General features: G+C 43.3%; 1 protein-coding gene across 4 annotated transcripts in view; it reads right to left on the bottom strand.

Annotated features, from left to right (window-relative positions):
* ANKRD29 (ankyrin repeat domain 29) overlaps positions 1-13,656 on the bottom strand; it is a 76,503-nt gene that overhangs the window by 37,402 nt on the left and 25,445 nt on the right. For all 4 annotated transcript variants that reach the window (XM_050768005.1, XM_050768008.1, XM_050768006.1 and 1 more), the window contains exons 5-6: positions 9,284-9,382; positions 5,094-5,192 (exon numbers count right to left, since the gene is read on the bottom strand). In XM_050768005.1, coding sequence (XP_050623962.1) covers positions 5,094-5,192; positions 9,284-9,382 — 198 coding nt within the window. The remainder of the gene's footprint in view (positions 1-5,093; positions 5,193-9,283; positions 9,383-13,656) is intronic.

Below are 13,656 nucleotides of genomic sequence, written 5' to 3'. Positions count from 1 at the left end.
CCTCATTTGATTCGAGATCATTGTTACAGCCAGATCACAGCAGGAGATGGAGTATATGACACAACCTGTATTAGAGACTAACCTTGTATGGTCTTATTTAGGCTCCTGAGAGTATTTGGGAAAAAGAACTAAAACCATCCTCTTCTGTGGGAGTGAGTATCTGAAGCGGCACTAGCTCTTTGCTCCCCCGATTTCCAGTCTTCACACTTGGGTTACTTCTACCTACAGGGTGAGGCCAGTCAGAAAGTCTTGGGGACCAATTCTATTCTAAGCTGGGAGTCCAAGAGCTGTGAGGAATCTTGCCCGTGGCAGAGGGAGTTCAATATTGAGATAATTTTCTTACCCACCCTACCCTGACCTGGAGCCTATTTCTTATGATTATCCCTTGCATCGTGTGCCTGGCCCAGCAAATGGGTCTGTAAGAGATGTTACCAGATGCTGCATTGCCCATGGTCCGACTCTATACTCCCCAGTCAAGGGTGATGAGATTGAGGACAGGCAGGCCAGCCAGTCACTGTGGCCTGGTGCACAAAGATGAGCTGTGACAATGACATGGCTATCCCCAGAGTTTGGCAGTCTGATCCATAAACCTGGGGACCACATACAAGTAAGCAGACGAAACTGGTAAAAAAAAGAAAGGAGTGGGGAGAGAAAGACATATGAAGGGACTTTGAGATGACAGAGAACACATGGCTCACTAGAGAAAGTGCAGCCTTGATTTCTGATGGCTTTTCTGTTCCAATGAGGCCTGGTTGGCATAGAAATGATAATAACAGCAATACCTAACATTGCACTGGGTGTGTATCAGACACTGCATTAAGAGTTTTGCAGGGATTATTTTATTTAATTCTTGCAGTAGTCCTAAAAATACTGAATATTGAATAAATTCAGGGAGAGTAGGCAACTTGCTAAGGTCACACGGTTAATAAGCAAAATGGGAACTGTGATTCATTTTAAGATATCCATATCCCCATAATTTCCAAGCTGCTCTCCACCCAAAAAATCTGGGTCTGCTCCCTAGCTGCCTCTTACAGTCTTCCTGGGGCTGATGTCCTGCTTCTGAGTCTGGGCCCTATATCTGGAGCCTTCTTCTAACTCTCAGGGCACTGATCACTAAATGCTGCAGGCTTCCAGACCTTCTTGGTGCTCTGCACCAGCCATGGGGACCTTCTGGCAGTCAACACACTTTTTCTGAGTGTGCACCACGTGCAAAGGGCACCAGAGTCCCTGCCCTTGACAAGCAGCAAGGCCTTCCTATGGCTGTCTGCTCCCATTTCCAAAGCCTCAGGATTCTATGCCAATCTTTTGACTCCTTCTCCCACTGCCATTGATGGGTTCACCCCTCCAAGCTTCTGACCTGGGAGAACATTTACTTTCTGGCCCCAGCTACTCTGTGTACAAGTCAAGGCTTCTGTTAGGAGAAGGCACTTTATCAGACGGCTTTTCCTCCAGGCTTCAAAGAAATACTGTTCAGCACATGAAAAAGACTAGACAGAGATGAGTTATGACTGACTAACCTCAGCTCTGGGTTAACAGGATCAGATCTTTGCATTCTATAGAAGTATTATTTTAATAAGGTGGGTGAGTTGAGTTGGGAAAATATATGTCAAGGCATTTGGTTAACAGAAAAATAGAAATAGCCACCTCAGCTAGTGATTAAAAAGGTTTGACTCATATCAATTCAACTTGGTGAGGATACATGGAAAGAAATGAAAATGAATTTTTAGAGTGAAATCTATATTTCAATGATCTCTGTGACTCTTGACCTTTTGGCTTAGGACAATATGGAAGGAAAATATTTTTTCAAGTTTCAAATCAAGAACATAGTCTTCCTATTGTCTGGCTATGACTAGCTTTGGGATTATGATTCCTCATCCCAAAGTACTAAAAAGGTCTTCATTTAGTTCTCAGTGATAGAGTTACAAAGAAAAGTCATTCCCACTACAGTTCAGATTCCCTGAAGCTCATATCAAATGTCAGCTGAGTAATTTCAATGTAACTTTGTCAACATCCTGTTACAGGATACCATAATAAAATGGTAGGGCTTCACAGAATGGCAGTGCAACAATTACAAATCAGATTTAGTAAAAAGTATTAGGAAATTAAACCACGCAGGTATCCTTGTCCTCATTTTGTAAATTCAAGGATTTTTCCAATAATGACTCAATGTGTCAGCTGAGATTTCAGAATAAAACATTGGTTTCCAAATGCTCTACCTATAGTATATTTTACCATGTGCAGGCCATTTTAATAGAAACTTTTAATTAGACTTTTTTTTTTTAAACCTCCTTATAACGTGTGACAAAGTCAGCCAGGACTGGTATCACTTTTATCATACGCATGGCACTGTTTTCTTGGAACAGAATAAATATGCAGAGTTTACACTTTCAGAGAAGACGGAACTTGAGCTAGTCTGACCTGGATAGATAACAACCTCTAATTATAAGCTCACAGTAGGTAATACAAATTACTATAATTTGAGGGCACAATGGGGTATATACTCTATAAAAAGGAAAAATTCCATTGCCTTTTTTTCCCCAAAGCAATTCTTATTTTATAAGACACCCATTTTCCTGAATAACAATTCTTTCAGGGCTGAACTCAAAATAATTCAAAACAATTGCATTAGATGCAGTCTTTAGAAGGTGTAGCACTTGCTCCTTGACCAGAGGGAGGATCCCTGCACGCAAAGACTAGGTCATCCACTTTGACCAGGTTATCCTAACTCTTGAGGAAGAAAAAACAGCTGTGGTGTGTTGTGGCTACTGTTGCAATGTTGGTTTACTCTTTAACTTCTTGGCTTCAACATCACTGCGTGACTCATTTTAGATTTAAGTGGGCAGGGCTCATGCAACATTTGAAATATAATCTCTTATATCAGCTTGGTTTTTTACAAATAGTACTTTAGGCATATAAAGAATAAAATTCAAAGTGCCAGAAATTATTTTGGAAGGATGTACTAATAGAGAGGACTTGATAATCTTGATAACCTCACATTCTCAGTGGTATCCTCAATTATGGCCCCAAAATCAAACTTACACAATCTAAAAATAACCAATTCCTCTTACTAATTTTAGTAAAATGAAGCCTCTGATTCAGAATCAATCAACAACAACACAATAAGAAGGACCAATACGAAAAGATTAAACTCCAATCCTCAAACGTCAACTCTAGCCGGTACAGAAGTAAAACTTTTTTTGAAACTGCTTCCTTTTCCAGGAGTATTCCTGGGGCCACCTAAGAAAAACTTTACAACTCTAAAAATATAACCTTACATTGATAGCACTGTCTGGCACATGATAAGTACTCAAGAAATACTGATTGAATGTTGAATAAAACAGTTATTTAAAATGTGGGCATTTGAAGAGATCATCAGGCTCATCCTGCTCAGTCTCCTAATTTTCAGTGATGAAAGTCAGGCCCAGAGAGGTTGCTTCACTTGTTCAAAACCACACAGCTCAAATTATTGGCAGAGATGGATCGAGAACTCGGGATTCCTGACCTCAAAACCACTTCGCCTTTCTAACCTCAAACCACTCTGCCCAAAGCCTCTTTCTTTTTCTCAGGCTCCTTATGTGCTTGGGCTTCTAAAGACCAAAGAAACCTGTGTCCAAGAGCTCAGACCAACCTTGAAGTCCTCATAGCTATTCATTATGTGAACACAGAGAGGCATTCCTGTATCAGGTCATATTACAGCGGAGATGTGCCTGGGTACAAAATCAGCTTGACTTTTCCCTAGGAAACTACCTTCTTAGTAATGTTTCCTTAATTTGAAATGTTTTGTTAAAAATAAATTAACCTGGGGCCAGGCATGGTGGCTCACACCGGTAACCCCAGCACTTTGGGAGCCCAAGGGGTGCAGATCACTTGAGGCCAGGAGTTCGAGACCAGCCTGGGAAACATGGCTGTCTACCAAAATGTATCTCTACTAAAAATACAAAAATTAGCTGGGCGTGGTGGTGCGCAGCTATAATCCTAGCTATTTGGGAGGCTGAGGCACAAGAATCGCTTGAATCCAGGAGGCGAAGGTTGCAATGGATTCGAGATCGTGCCACCACACTCCATCCTGGACGACAGAGCAAGACTCTGTCTCAAAAAAAAAAAAAAAAAGTTAATCTGGACAAAAATAGTACCTACACAAGAGAAGCTAATTATAATACTGTACATTTGGAAGGTTCTTCACTGTTTATAAAGTGCTGCCTGTATAATCCTGCATTTCTGTTCTTTTTAAAAATTATTACTCTTTTTTTTTGAGACAGAGTCTTGTTCTATTGCCAAGACTGGAAAGCAGTGCTGTGATCTCAGCTCATTGCAACCTCTGCCTCCCAGGTTCAAGTGATTCTCCTGCCTCATCCTCCCAAGTAGCTGGGATTACAGGCATGTGCCACCACGCCTGGCTAATTTTTGCATTTTTAGTAGAGACAGGGTTTCATCATGTTGGCCAGGCTGGCTTCAAACTCCTGGCTTCAAGTGATCCTCCTGCCTCGGCCTCCCAGAGTGCTGGGATTATAGGCATGAGCCACAGCTCCCAGCCTACACTTATGTTCTTTTAATGTCAGTTAATTGACTTGCTAGATGTTAGCTTGCTGTTGGTAAATGAAGTCTCAACAGTATAATAATTGTGAGAGATGAAGGTGCAGAACCTCCTAATGATTCCAATGCCATGGGCTCCTCTTTGGCTTGGTGGAAGAACTGGTGGGCAGGTAGTAAGGCAGCATTATCAGCAGGGGCCAGGCTACCCGACCCACATCTGTTTACCTAGTCCCAGGCCAGCCTGCACTCATTAGATCAGTGCAGCCATAATTCGTTTGCATAGGAGGTGGCAGAGTGTGTACTTGACCTCAGACATCAAACACTTAAGTTTTGAAAGTACTGAACTGTGATGTCAGCTTGGTTTCATAGGCTTTCAGGTCAGCTCAGAGCATACAACAGGAGATACCCTACTCAAAGGTTAACTTTTCATCACAGAAACAGAAAGGTTTAAAGGATGGCTTGAGCTTACTGGTTATCTCAGGTATGTGCTGCCAGGGGACACCCAGCCCTCCCTTCCCCATGCTCCATGTGCTTGGGCAAATGTCAACAGTGGACATTACCTGCCTTGGCTGGTTGACTTTTGCTCCTGAAGCCAGCAGTAATCGAATAACATCCAAGTAACCACCTTGGGCAGCTAGGAAGAGGGCAGTGGCTCCATCCTGAGAGAGAACAAATTAAAAGCATTAAAAACATTATCTTTCACACTTATTTTAAAAGAAATTAGGGTGGGCGTAGTGGCTCATGCCTGTAATCCCAGCACTTTGGGAGGCCGAGGTAGGTGAATCCAGGAGATGGAGACCAGCCCGGCTAACATGGTGAAATCCCATCTCTGCTAAAAACACAAAAATTAGGCTGGGCACGGCGGCTCACGCCTGTAATCCTAGCACTTTGGGAGGCCGAGGCAGGTGGATCATCTGATGTCAGGAGTTCGAGACCAGCCTGGCCAACAGGGCAAAACCCCATCTCTACTAAAAATACAAAAAATTAGCCAGGCATGGTGGTGGCCACCTATAATCCCAGCTACTCTGAAGGCTGAGGCAGGAGAATCGCTTGAACCCAGAGGCACAGGTTGCAGTGAGCTGAGATCGCACCACTTCACTCCAGCCTGGACCAAAGAGCAAAACTCCTCCTCAAAAAACAAAAAATCAAAAAACAAATAAAAATATAAAAATTAGCCAGGTGTAGTGCCGCATACCTGTAATCCAAGATACTTGGGAGGCTGAGGCAGAAGAATCTCTCGAACCCAGGAGGTGGAGGTTACAGTGAGCCAAGATTGTGTCACTGCATTCCAGCCTGGGCAACACAGTGAGACTCTGTCTCAAAATAAATAAAATAAAATACATTAGATTTAAAATATACACATTTAATATAAGTTTCCATCTCCATCTCTTTGTAGGTTTCCACCTTTTTGTCAATGAAGAGCCAAATGATAGATATACAAATCCCCCAAACCTCATTTTAAAAAAATTTCTTTTTAATGTATTTTTAAATTTCTACAAAAAAAATTGTTTTAATTAGTTGGGCAAGGTGGCATGTGCTTATAGTCCCAGCTACTTGGGGGCACTGAGGCAGGAGGATCACTTGAGCCTGGGAAGTTGAAGTTACAGTGAGCCATGTTTGTGCCATTGCACTCCAAGCCTAGGGAACAAAGTGAGACCCTGTCTCAAAAAAAAAAAAAAAAAAAAAAAAAAAAAAAAAAAAAGCAAAAAGAAAAAGAAAAAAGAATTGAGAGTAAAAGGTGTCCTTCTAATTAGATCTTTCCTACCCTTTTCTCTTTCTTGTCCCCTTATCCTTGTTCCCCAACATGAGAGTTCTGCAAGAATTAAGATACAATATGCAGCTGGGTATGGTGGCAGGCACCTGTGGTCCCAACTACTCAAGAGGCTGAGGCAGGGGGATTGCTTGAGCCCAGGGGTTCAAGACCAGCCCTGGAAACATAGCAAGACCTTCTCTCTCTCTCTCTCTCTTTTTTTTTTTTTGAGACAGGGTCTCCCTTTGTCACCCAGACCTGGAGTGTAGTGGTGTGACCACAGCTCAATGCAGCATCAACCTCCTCAGCTCAAGCGATCCTTCTACCTCAGTCTCCTGAGTTGTTGGGACTACAGGCATGCATCACCACATCCAGTTAATTTAAAAAAAAAAAATTCTAGTAGAGACAGGGTCTTGCTCTGTTGCCCAGGCTGGTCTCGAACTCTTGGGCTCAAGCAATCCTCCTGCCTCAAAGCACTAGGATTACAGGCATGAGCCACCACACCCAGACGCCCTGTCTCTAAAACAAAACAAGACAAAACAAAACAAAACACAAAAGAACCCCGGAAGATGTTTTCAATGAAACTGCCCTAGAAACCATCTCCACAAAGTGTTTCTCTGCCAGCCCAGCAGACACCAACAGCACCTATAAACACAAAAAAGCACTCCTGCATAAAGCCCAGAGCAAGTGTCCCTTTTCCAGTGCTCTTTAGTTTTCTTCTTAACTGAGTATCTGTGCCTTCTGGGCATTTCTGTTTTCTTGGACATATATCACTGGTGCTTTCAGCAGATGCACGGCGCAGCTGAGAGCATGCATTTTCCCTGGATGCTCCCTTCAGCCTGGTAACATTCACAGTGCAGGGTGAGCTTCATTGTTTTCAGACCACAGTGGAAAACCAGAGCACACCCTAGAGGAAAACACCTAGAACCCAGCTAATTACCACACCTCCCGTTGGGAACACTAACCTCAAGCAAAAATATAAGACACGTTTCCCTGCAAGTCCAGCCACGTGTGTCACGTGGAGGGTCCTGGATTTCCAGTGGGTGTCAGCTGAGCTGCCAAACTGCCCTCCAGGCAATCATTAAGAAATTAATCAGCCTGTAGAGATTTTCAAGCAGATGTTTTATATGGGGATACAATTTTCAGAAAGTCTACCATGCCCTTAGCTGCTGAAAACTCTCAGGACTTTTCTTTTTCTTTTGTTGTTTTTTAAATTTTTTTTTTAAACTCTCAGGAATTTTCCAAGATGAACTACCCATGCATTGAATTTTTCACTATGCATTCCAAGTTTCAGTCCTGCCCTGCCCATCCATATTTCAATTGCTTTAAAGAAAACATTTAGATTGTTTGGGTAAAGGTAAAGGTCTTAATATAAAATTGAAGTTATAATGCATGAAATTTCTTGAGTTACCTTAAAACAGAGATGAAATTACTATGGAAAGGGGCTTTTCTTTTCCAAACACTTTGGCTTTTCCTATTCAATGTGTATATATATATGTACTACACATTCTCAGATATACTTTATCTATATATAGCCAAAGACATATCTAACTTTTGGACCTGTGCTTCTTAGGGTGGCTACATGTGAGAAACACCTGTTGCCCAAGCTGTGCCTTCAGAGACTCCAGTTTTGTTGGTCTGGGGTGGGCCTCAAAATTGGTATTTTTTTAAACCTCCCCAGATAATTCTAATGGGCAGCCAGAGTTGAGAATTGCTTCTTTAGATCATTATCAAGTAATTCAATCATTCTACTGGTAATGTTGCAGGCTCAAAGAGTGTTACAGATTTTGAAGTGCAGAGGGTGAGGCTAGCTGCTATGAATTTCAAAGAGGCCTGTGATTTGTCAGGGTTAACCATGTAAACTCTGGAAAGGGTGTTCAAATGGAAAAGTTCACACCTACACAGCTCATTACACGTCTATGAAAGTACAGTGCCCCAGGCATAAGGGTTAAATGCCTAGCTGTAGGACAGCCTAAAATACAGTTCCTAGATCACTGGAAGTAGGAATTTTTCCACGCTTCACCATGAGACTGTCAAGTCTATTCATCTCCCTGTATTCTGTTTTTTCCTACAAAACTGGAGTAATGTTTGCCATAAATCCTATGGCATTATAGTAACAATCAATCGAAAGGCCCTTGGGTGATGTACTAATTGACAGCTGCAAACAGACCCGCACTAGCAGTGGATGCCTTTCACAGGTCAATGGAATGCATATATTTCACAGAGGTCTTCATCCATCCAACCTCACTTTTCTTCCAAATACCTTAGATTTCTCCTGTTTGTGCCCTTCCTCACAAATACTACAACAGTATATTTTTTATATCCAATGAGCACATTGAGAAAAATTTTGTATATTTTGGTTTTCAGCAAGTCCATATGCTGGGCTTTGTGGTTTGTCATGGTACGAATAAGCATCACATGATTTTCAAAAGTCTTAATTGCATAGGTACATGAAATGTTTCATCTGCACAACAAACAGATTTAAAAGGGAGAACAGAGATGGGTAAATAAGATACATGGTTTCTTTTTTGTGTGGCGGGGGACAGAGTCTTGCTAAGTCGCCTAGACTGGAGTGCAGTAGTGTGATCACAGCTCACTGCAACCTTCACCTCCTGGGTCAAGCGATTCTCCTGCCTCAGCCTCCTGAGTAGCTGGGATTACAGGCACCTGCCACCATCCCCAGCTAATTTTTGTATTTTTAGTAGATCTGGGGTTTCACCACGTTGGCCAAGCTGGTCTCGAACTTCTGACCTTGTGATTCACCCACCTTGGCCTCCCAAAATGCTGGGATTATAGGCATAAGCCACTGTGCCTGGCCAATACATGATTTCTATATTTAAAAAAGCCCATCTGGTCCGCTACATATTTTTCTCTTGACTCAGACCAAAGTCCTACTGTCCACTACAATATTTTTGAAGTTGGCATTTCTGGCATCTGAATTTAGACTGCAATTTTGTGTGTGATGAGAAATGTCCTGATGTCCCCCTGAAATGCACTCACATAAAGTTGGTCATGGATGTTTGCTCCGTGCTTCAGCAAGGTCTCCACCACCTGCATGTGCCCGTACTGACTGGCAGCCAACAGGGCGGTGCCCCCGTCCTATGGACACGCAAAACATAAACACATTAGAGGTGGTGCAGGCACATATTTCACCAAGCAGATGCTCCTCACATACATAGAATTTAGGAAGAGAGTTTTCCCAAAGATAATAACAAACTCACTTTCCCTCTTTTTTTTTTTTTTTTTTTGAGAAGGAGTCTTGCTCTGTCTTCCAGGCTGGAGTGCAGTGGTGCAATCTCGGTTTACTGCAATCTCTGCCTCCTGGGTTCAAGCGATTCTCTTGCCTCAGCCTCCTAAGTAGCTGAGACTACTGTTCCAGAAGTTCAAGACCAGCCCTGGAAACACAGTAAGACCTCGTCTGTCTCTCTCTCTCTCTCTCTCTTTTTTTTGAGACAGGGTCTCCCTCCGTTACCCAGACCTGCAGTGTAGTGGTGCGACCACAGCTCAACGCAGCATCAACCTCCTCAGCTCAAGCAATCCTTCCACCTCAGCCTCCTGAGTTGTTGGGACTATAGGCGTACATCACCACATCCAGTTATTTTTTTTTTCTTAATTTGTACTAGAGACAGGGTCTTGCTATGTTGCCCAGGCTGGTCTCGAACTCTTGGGCTCAAGCAATCCTCCTGCCTGTACACCACCATGCCCGGCTAATTTTTGTATTTTTAGTAGAGACGGGGTTTCACTATGTTGGCAGGCTGGTCTTGAACTCCTGACCTCAAATGATCTGCCTGCCTCAGCCTCCCAAAGTGCTGGGATTATAGGCATGAGCCACCACGTCTGGCCTACTTTCCCTCTTTTATCCCTTTTACTTTTTCTTTATAATTATGGCAGAGTTCATCCTAAGGACATGATTATGTTGTATATGTGAGTGGCTTGCTAGAGATGTATTACAGTTATTTGACCAAGTTATTTATTATGAATTTTTTTTTTTTTTTGAGACGGAGTCTCGCTCTGTCGCCCGGGCTGGAGTGCAGTGGCCGGATCTCAGCTCACTGCAAGCTCCGCCTCCCGGGTTTACGCCATTCTCCTGCCTCAGCCTCCCGAATAGCTGGGACTACAGGCGCCCGCCACCTCGCCCGGCTAGTTTTTTGTATTTTTTTTAGTAGAGACGGGGTTTCACCGTGTTAGCCAGGATGGTCTCGATCTCCTGACCTCGTGATCCGCCCGCCTCGGCCTCCCAGAGTGCTGGGATTACAGGCTTGAGCCACCGCGCCCGGCCATTTATTATGAATTAACTTAGAAAATTCCTGTGCCAAATGCAGAATCATCTATTTGCTTCTCAATATGAGAAATACAGAACAGAAAGTCTGTAGCAGGTCTTGTCAGTTCTTCTTGGAATCATCAGGAAAGCCTCCCAGGGCTTCTGGCCAGAGACTTCCCGGGCAAACGCCGTCTTCTCCCTGTGACGTAACCCAGTGGCAGACCACTGAGATTAAGGAGTTTTTACGGGGTAACCCTCTGGGGCCACTGCCCTCATGGGACAAGACCTGCGTCCATTAAAAGAGTGGATAGCTATGGCACATTATGTGTGTCTCTCACCATCCTACTTAGTGTTTTCCTTTTAACATGTGCCAGTTTGTCCAGGTCTCTTTAAAAGTGAGGCCCTAAAAACAAAGCAGAAGCCTGAGCAACATGGCAAAACTCCATCTCTACAAATAACACAAAAATCAGCCAGGGCGTGCGTGATGGTGTGCGCCTGGAGTCCCAGCAATTTGGGAGGCTGAGGTCGGAGGATTGATTGAGCCCGGGAAGTGGAGGTTGCAGTGAGTCAAGTCACACCACTGCACCCCAACCTGGGTGACAGGGCGAGACACTGTGTCAAAACAAACAAACAAAGTAAAAAAAAAACAGAAACCAACTAAGCAGAACACTATAAAGTACACGTGCTCTAATGTGGAATGGGATATTCCTGTGTTCCCTCTACTCTACTTTTATCTCTGCAGCCTAAATTAGAAAGAGCTTTTCTACCAACCACATCACACTGCTGACTCATTGAGTTTGTGGCCAACTAAAACCCTTAATGGTTTTCGTCAGGTGCTACAGCTAAGGCATTCTCTTTTCCCATCTAGCGTTGTTGAGTTGTCTGGCTCTTTGAACTGTACATCTGAGCTAATTATAAGTAATTCAAAAACACATAATCTGGTTAAAAAATATGAATCATAAATATAAGATATTGTAGTTTCTAAATTTGGGAATAAGGTATTTGTTCAAAATACCTACTCATAGAGCCCCACCCTCAGCCCCGCCTTCAGTAGGTCTGGGGTGAGATCCAGAAATATGCCTTTTGACCAGTCATGTGGGTTGATTATGTAGGCAGGTGGCAGGTGGGCCTCACGTGGAGAAACACTGCTATAAAAGGTCTCGAGTTCATAGGCAGGTAACATCCTACGGGGCTGCAGGCTGCGTGTGGCTGGGTAGGGCCTCCCCAGAGGCAGGCTCTGTGGTGGGGGAGGGTGCTTGAGATGGGCTTTGAAGAGTGGGGAATGGAGAGGAGGGAGACTGAGGCTGGGGGTAGATGGTGGTGGTGAGGAGGCATCACAAAATTGCGTAACAGCAGGAATAAGCACCATTCTAAGTTTTGTCCTGTCAATTTTCCTAGCTAATAAAGTAATAAATTTTCCTGCCTAATAAAGTAACAGAAAAGATAAAATATGATGATTCTCATAGACGAACTGCTGTTATTTTTGTTTGTATGTATGTATGTATGTCAGGGTCCTGCTCTGTCGCCCAGGTGGGCTGCAGTGGTACAATCATGGCTCACTGCAGCCTTGAACTTTTGGGCTCAAGCAATCTTCCTGCCCTAGCCTCTTGAGTAGCTGGGACTACAGATGTATGTCACTGTGCCAGCTTTTAAAATATTTTTTACTTTTTTATAGATGGGGTCTTGCTATGTGGCCCAAGCTGGTCTGGAACTCCTGGGCTAAAGCAATACTCCCACCTCAGCCTCCTGAGTAGCTGGCATCACAATACCTGACTAATTTTTTTAAAAATGTTTTATAGAGATAGGATCTTGCTACATTGCCCAGGCTGGTCTCCAACCCCTGGTCTCAAGCAATCCTTTCACCTTGGCCTTCCAAAGTGCTGGGATTACAGGTGTGAGCCATCACACCTGGCATCTTTTATTTAATTAAAAAAATTTTTTTTTGAGACAGGGTTTCACTCTGTCACCCAGGCTGGAGTATAGTGGCGCAGTCATGACTCACTGCAGCCTTGACCTTCCAGGCTCAAGTGATCCTCTCATCTCAGCGTCCCAAGTAGCTGGGACTACAGGCACATGCCACCATGGCTGGCTAATTTTTATATTTTTGGTAAAGATGGGGTTTCGTCATGTTGCCCAGGCTGGTCTTGAACTCCTGGGCTCAAGCGATCTGCCTGCCTCAGCCTCCCAAAGTGCTAGGTGTGAGCCACCATGCCCAGCCTCTTATATTTTACAAAACACAGTTTTGGGGCATATAGATTTAGTAACAGTGAGAACAATTGTTGAAGCCAAGTTTTGATGACAGGATCATTTAAAACTGAAAGCCTCTCAGCCCTCTCTTCTTCCCATGGAAAGCTCTTGATTCCTGCAGCTGACCTAATGGAAACCTGTGGAATTGCTCATCCTGAGTTCCATGTTCCATGGATTTCTGAAATAGTACAAACTGGCTCACGTACAAAGGCTTTAAGCCAGTATTCGCTCGTTAACCAAGAAGACTGAAGCAGCCATATGGTCACTCATGATCATTTTGACCTTAGTTCAAATAGTTGATATTTAGGTTCATAGGACTTTACTTTCTATTTTTAGTTACATCACTTTTATAATAGAAAATAAAATAATAATGTGTGTGTGTGTATATATATATATATAGTATTACTGTATGTTATACTCAGTAAGTTTGGAGGCATATACATAGTACAACAGAAGGTTTCAGAAAAGACAAAGCCTTATATGAACTTACATCTACTTAATGGTTAGAATTTTATTATTTGATTTATTTTTAATTTTTTTGAGACAGGGTCTTCCTCTGTGACCCAGGCTGGAGTGCAGTGGCATGATCATGGCTCATTGCCGCCTTGACCCCTCGGGCTCAAGTGATCTGCCTGCCTCAGTCTCCCAAATAGCTGGGACTATAGGCATGTGCCACCATGCCCAGCGAATTCTTTTTTTTTTTTTTTTTAAATAGAGATGAGGGCTAGCTTTATTGCCCAGGCTGGTCTTGAACGCCTGAGCTCAAACTATCCTCCTGCCTCAGTTTCCCAAAGTGCTGGGATTACAGGCATGAGCCACCTTGGCCAGCTCCAGTAGTTACCATTTTAACAGAAAAAAAATCTCA

The sequence above is a fragment of the Macaca thibetana genome, chromosome 18, assembly GCF_024542745.1.
Source record: "Macaca thibetana thibetana isolate TM-01 chromosome 18, ASM2454274v1, whole genome shotgun sequence".
In the NCBI taxonomy this organism is placed as follows: Eukaryota; Metazoa; Chordata; class Mammalia; order Primates; family Cercopithecidae; genus Macaca; species Macaca thibetana.
This window is presented reverse-complemented; position numbering and strand designations above follow the sequence as displayed.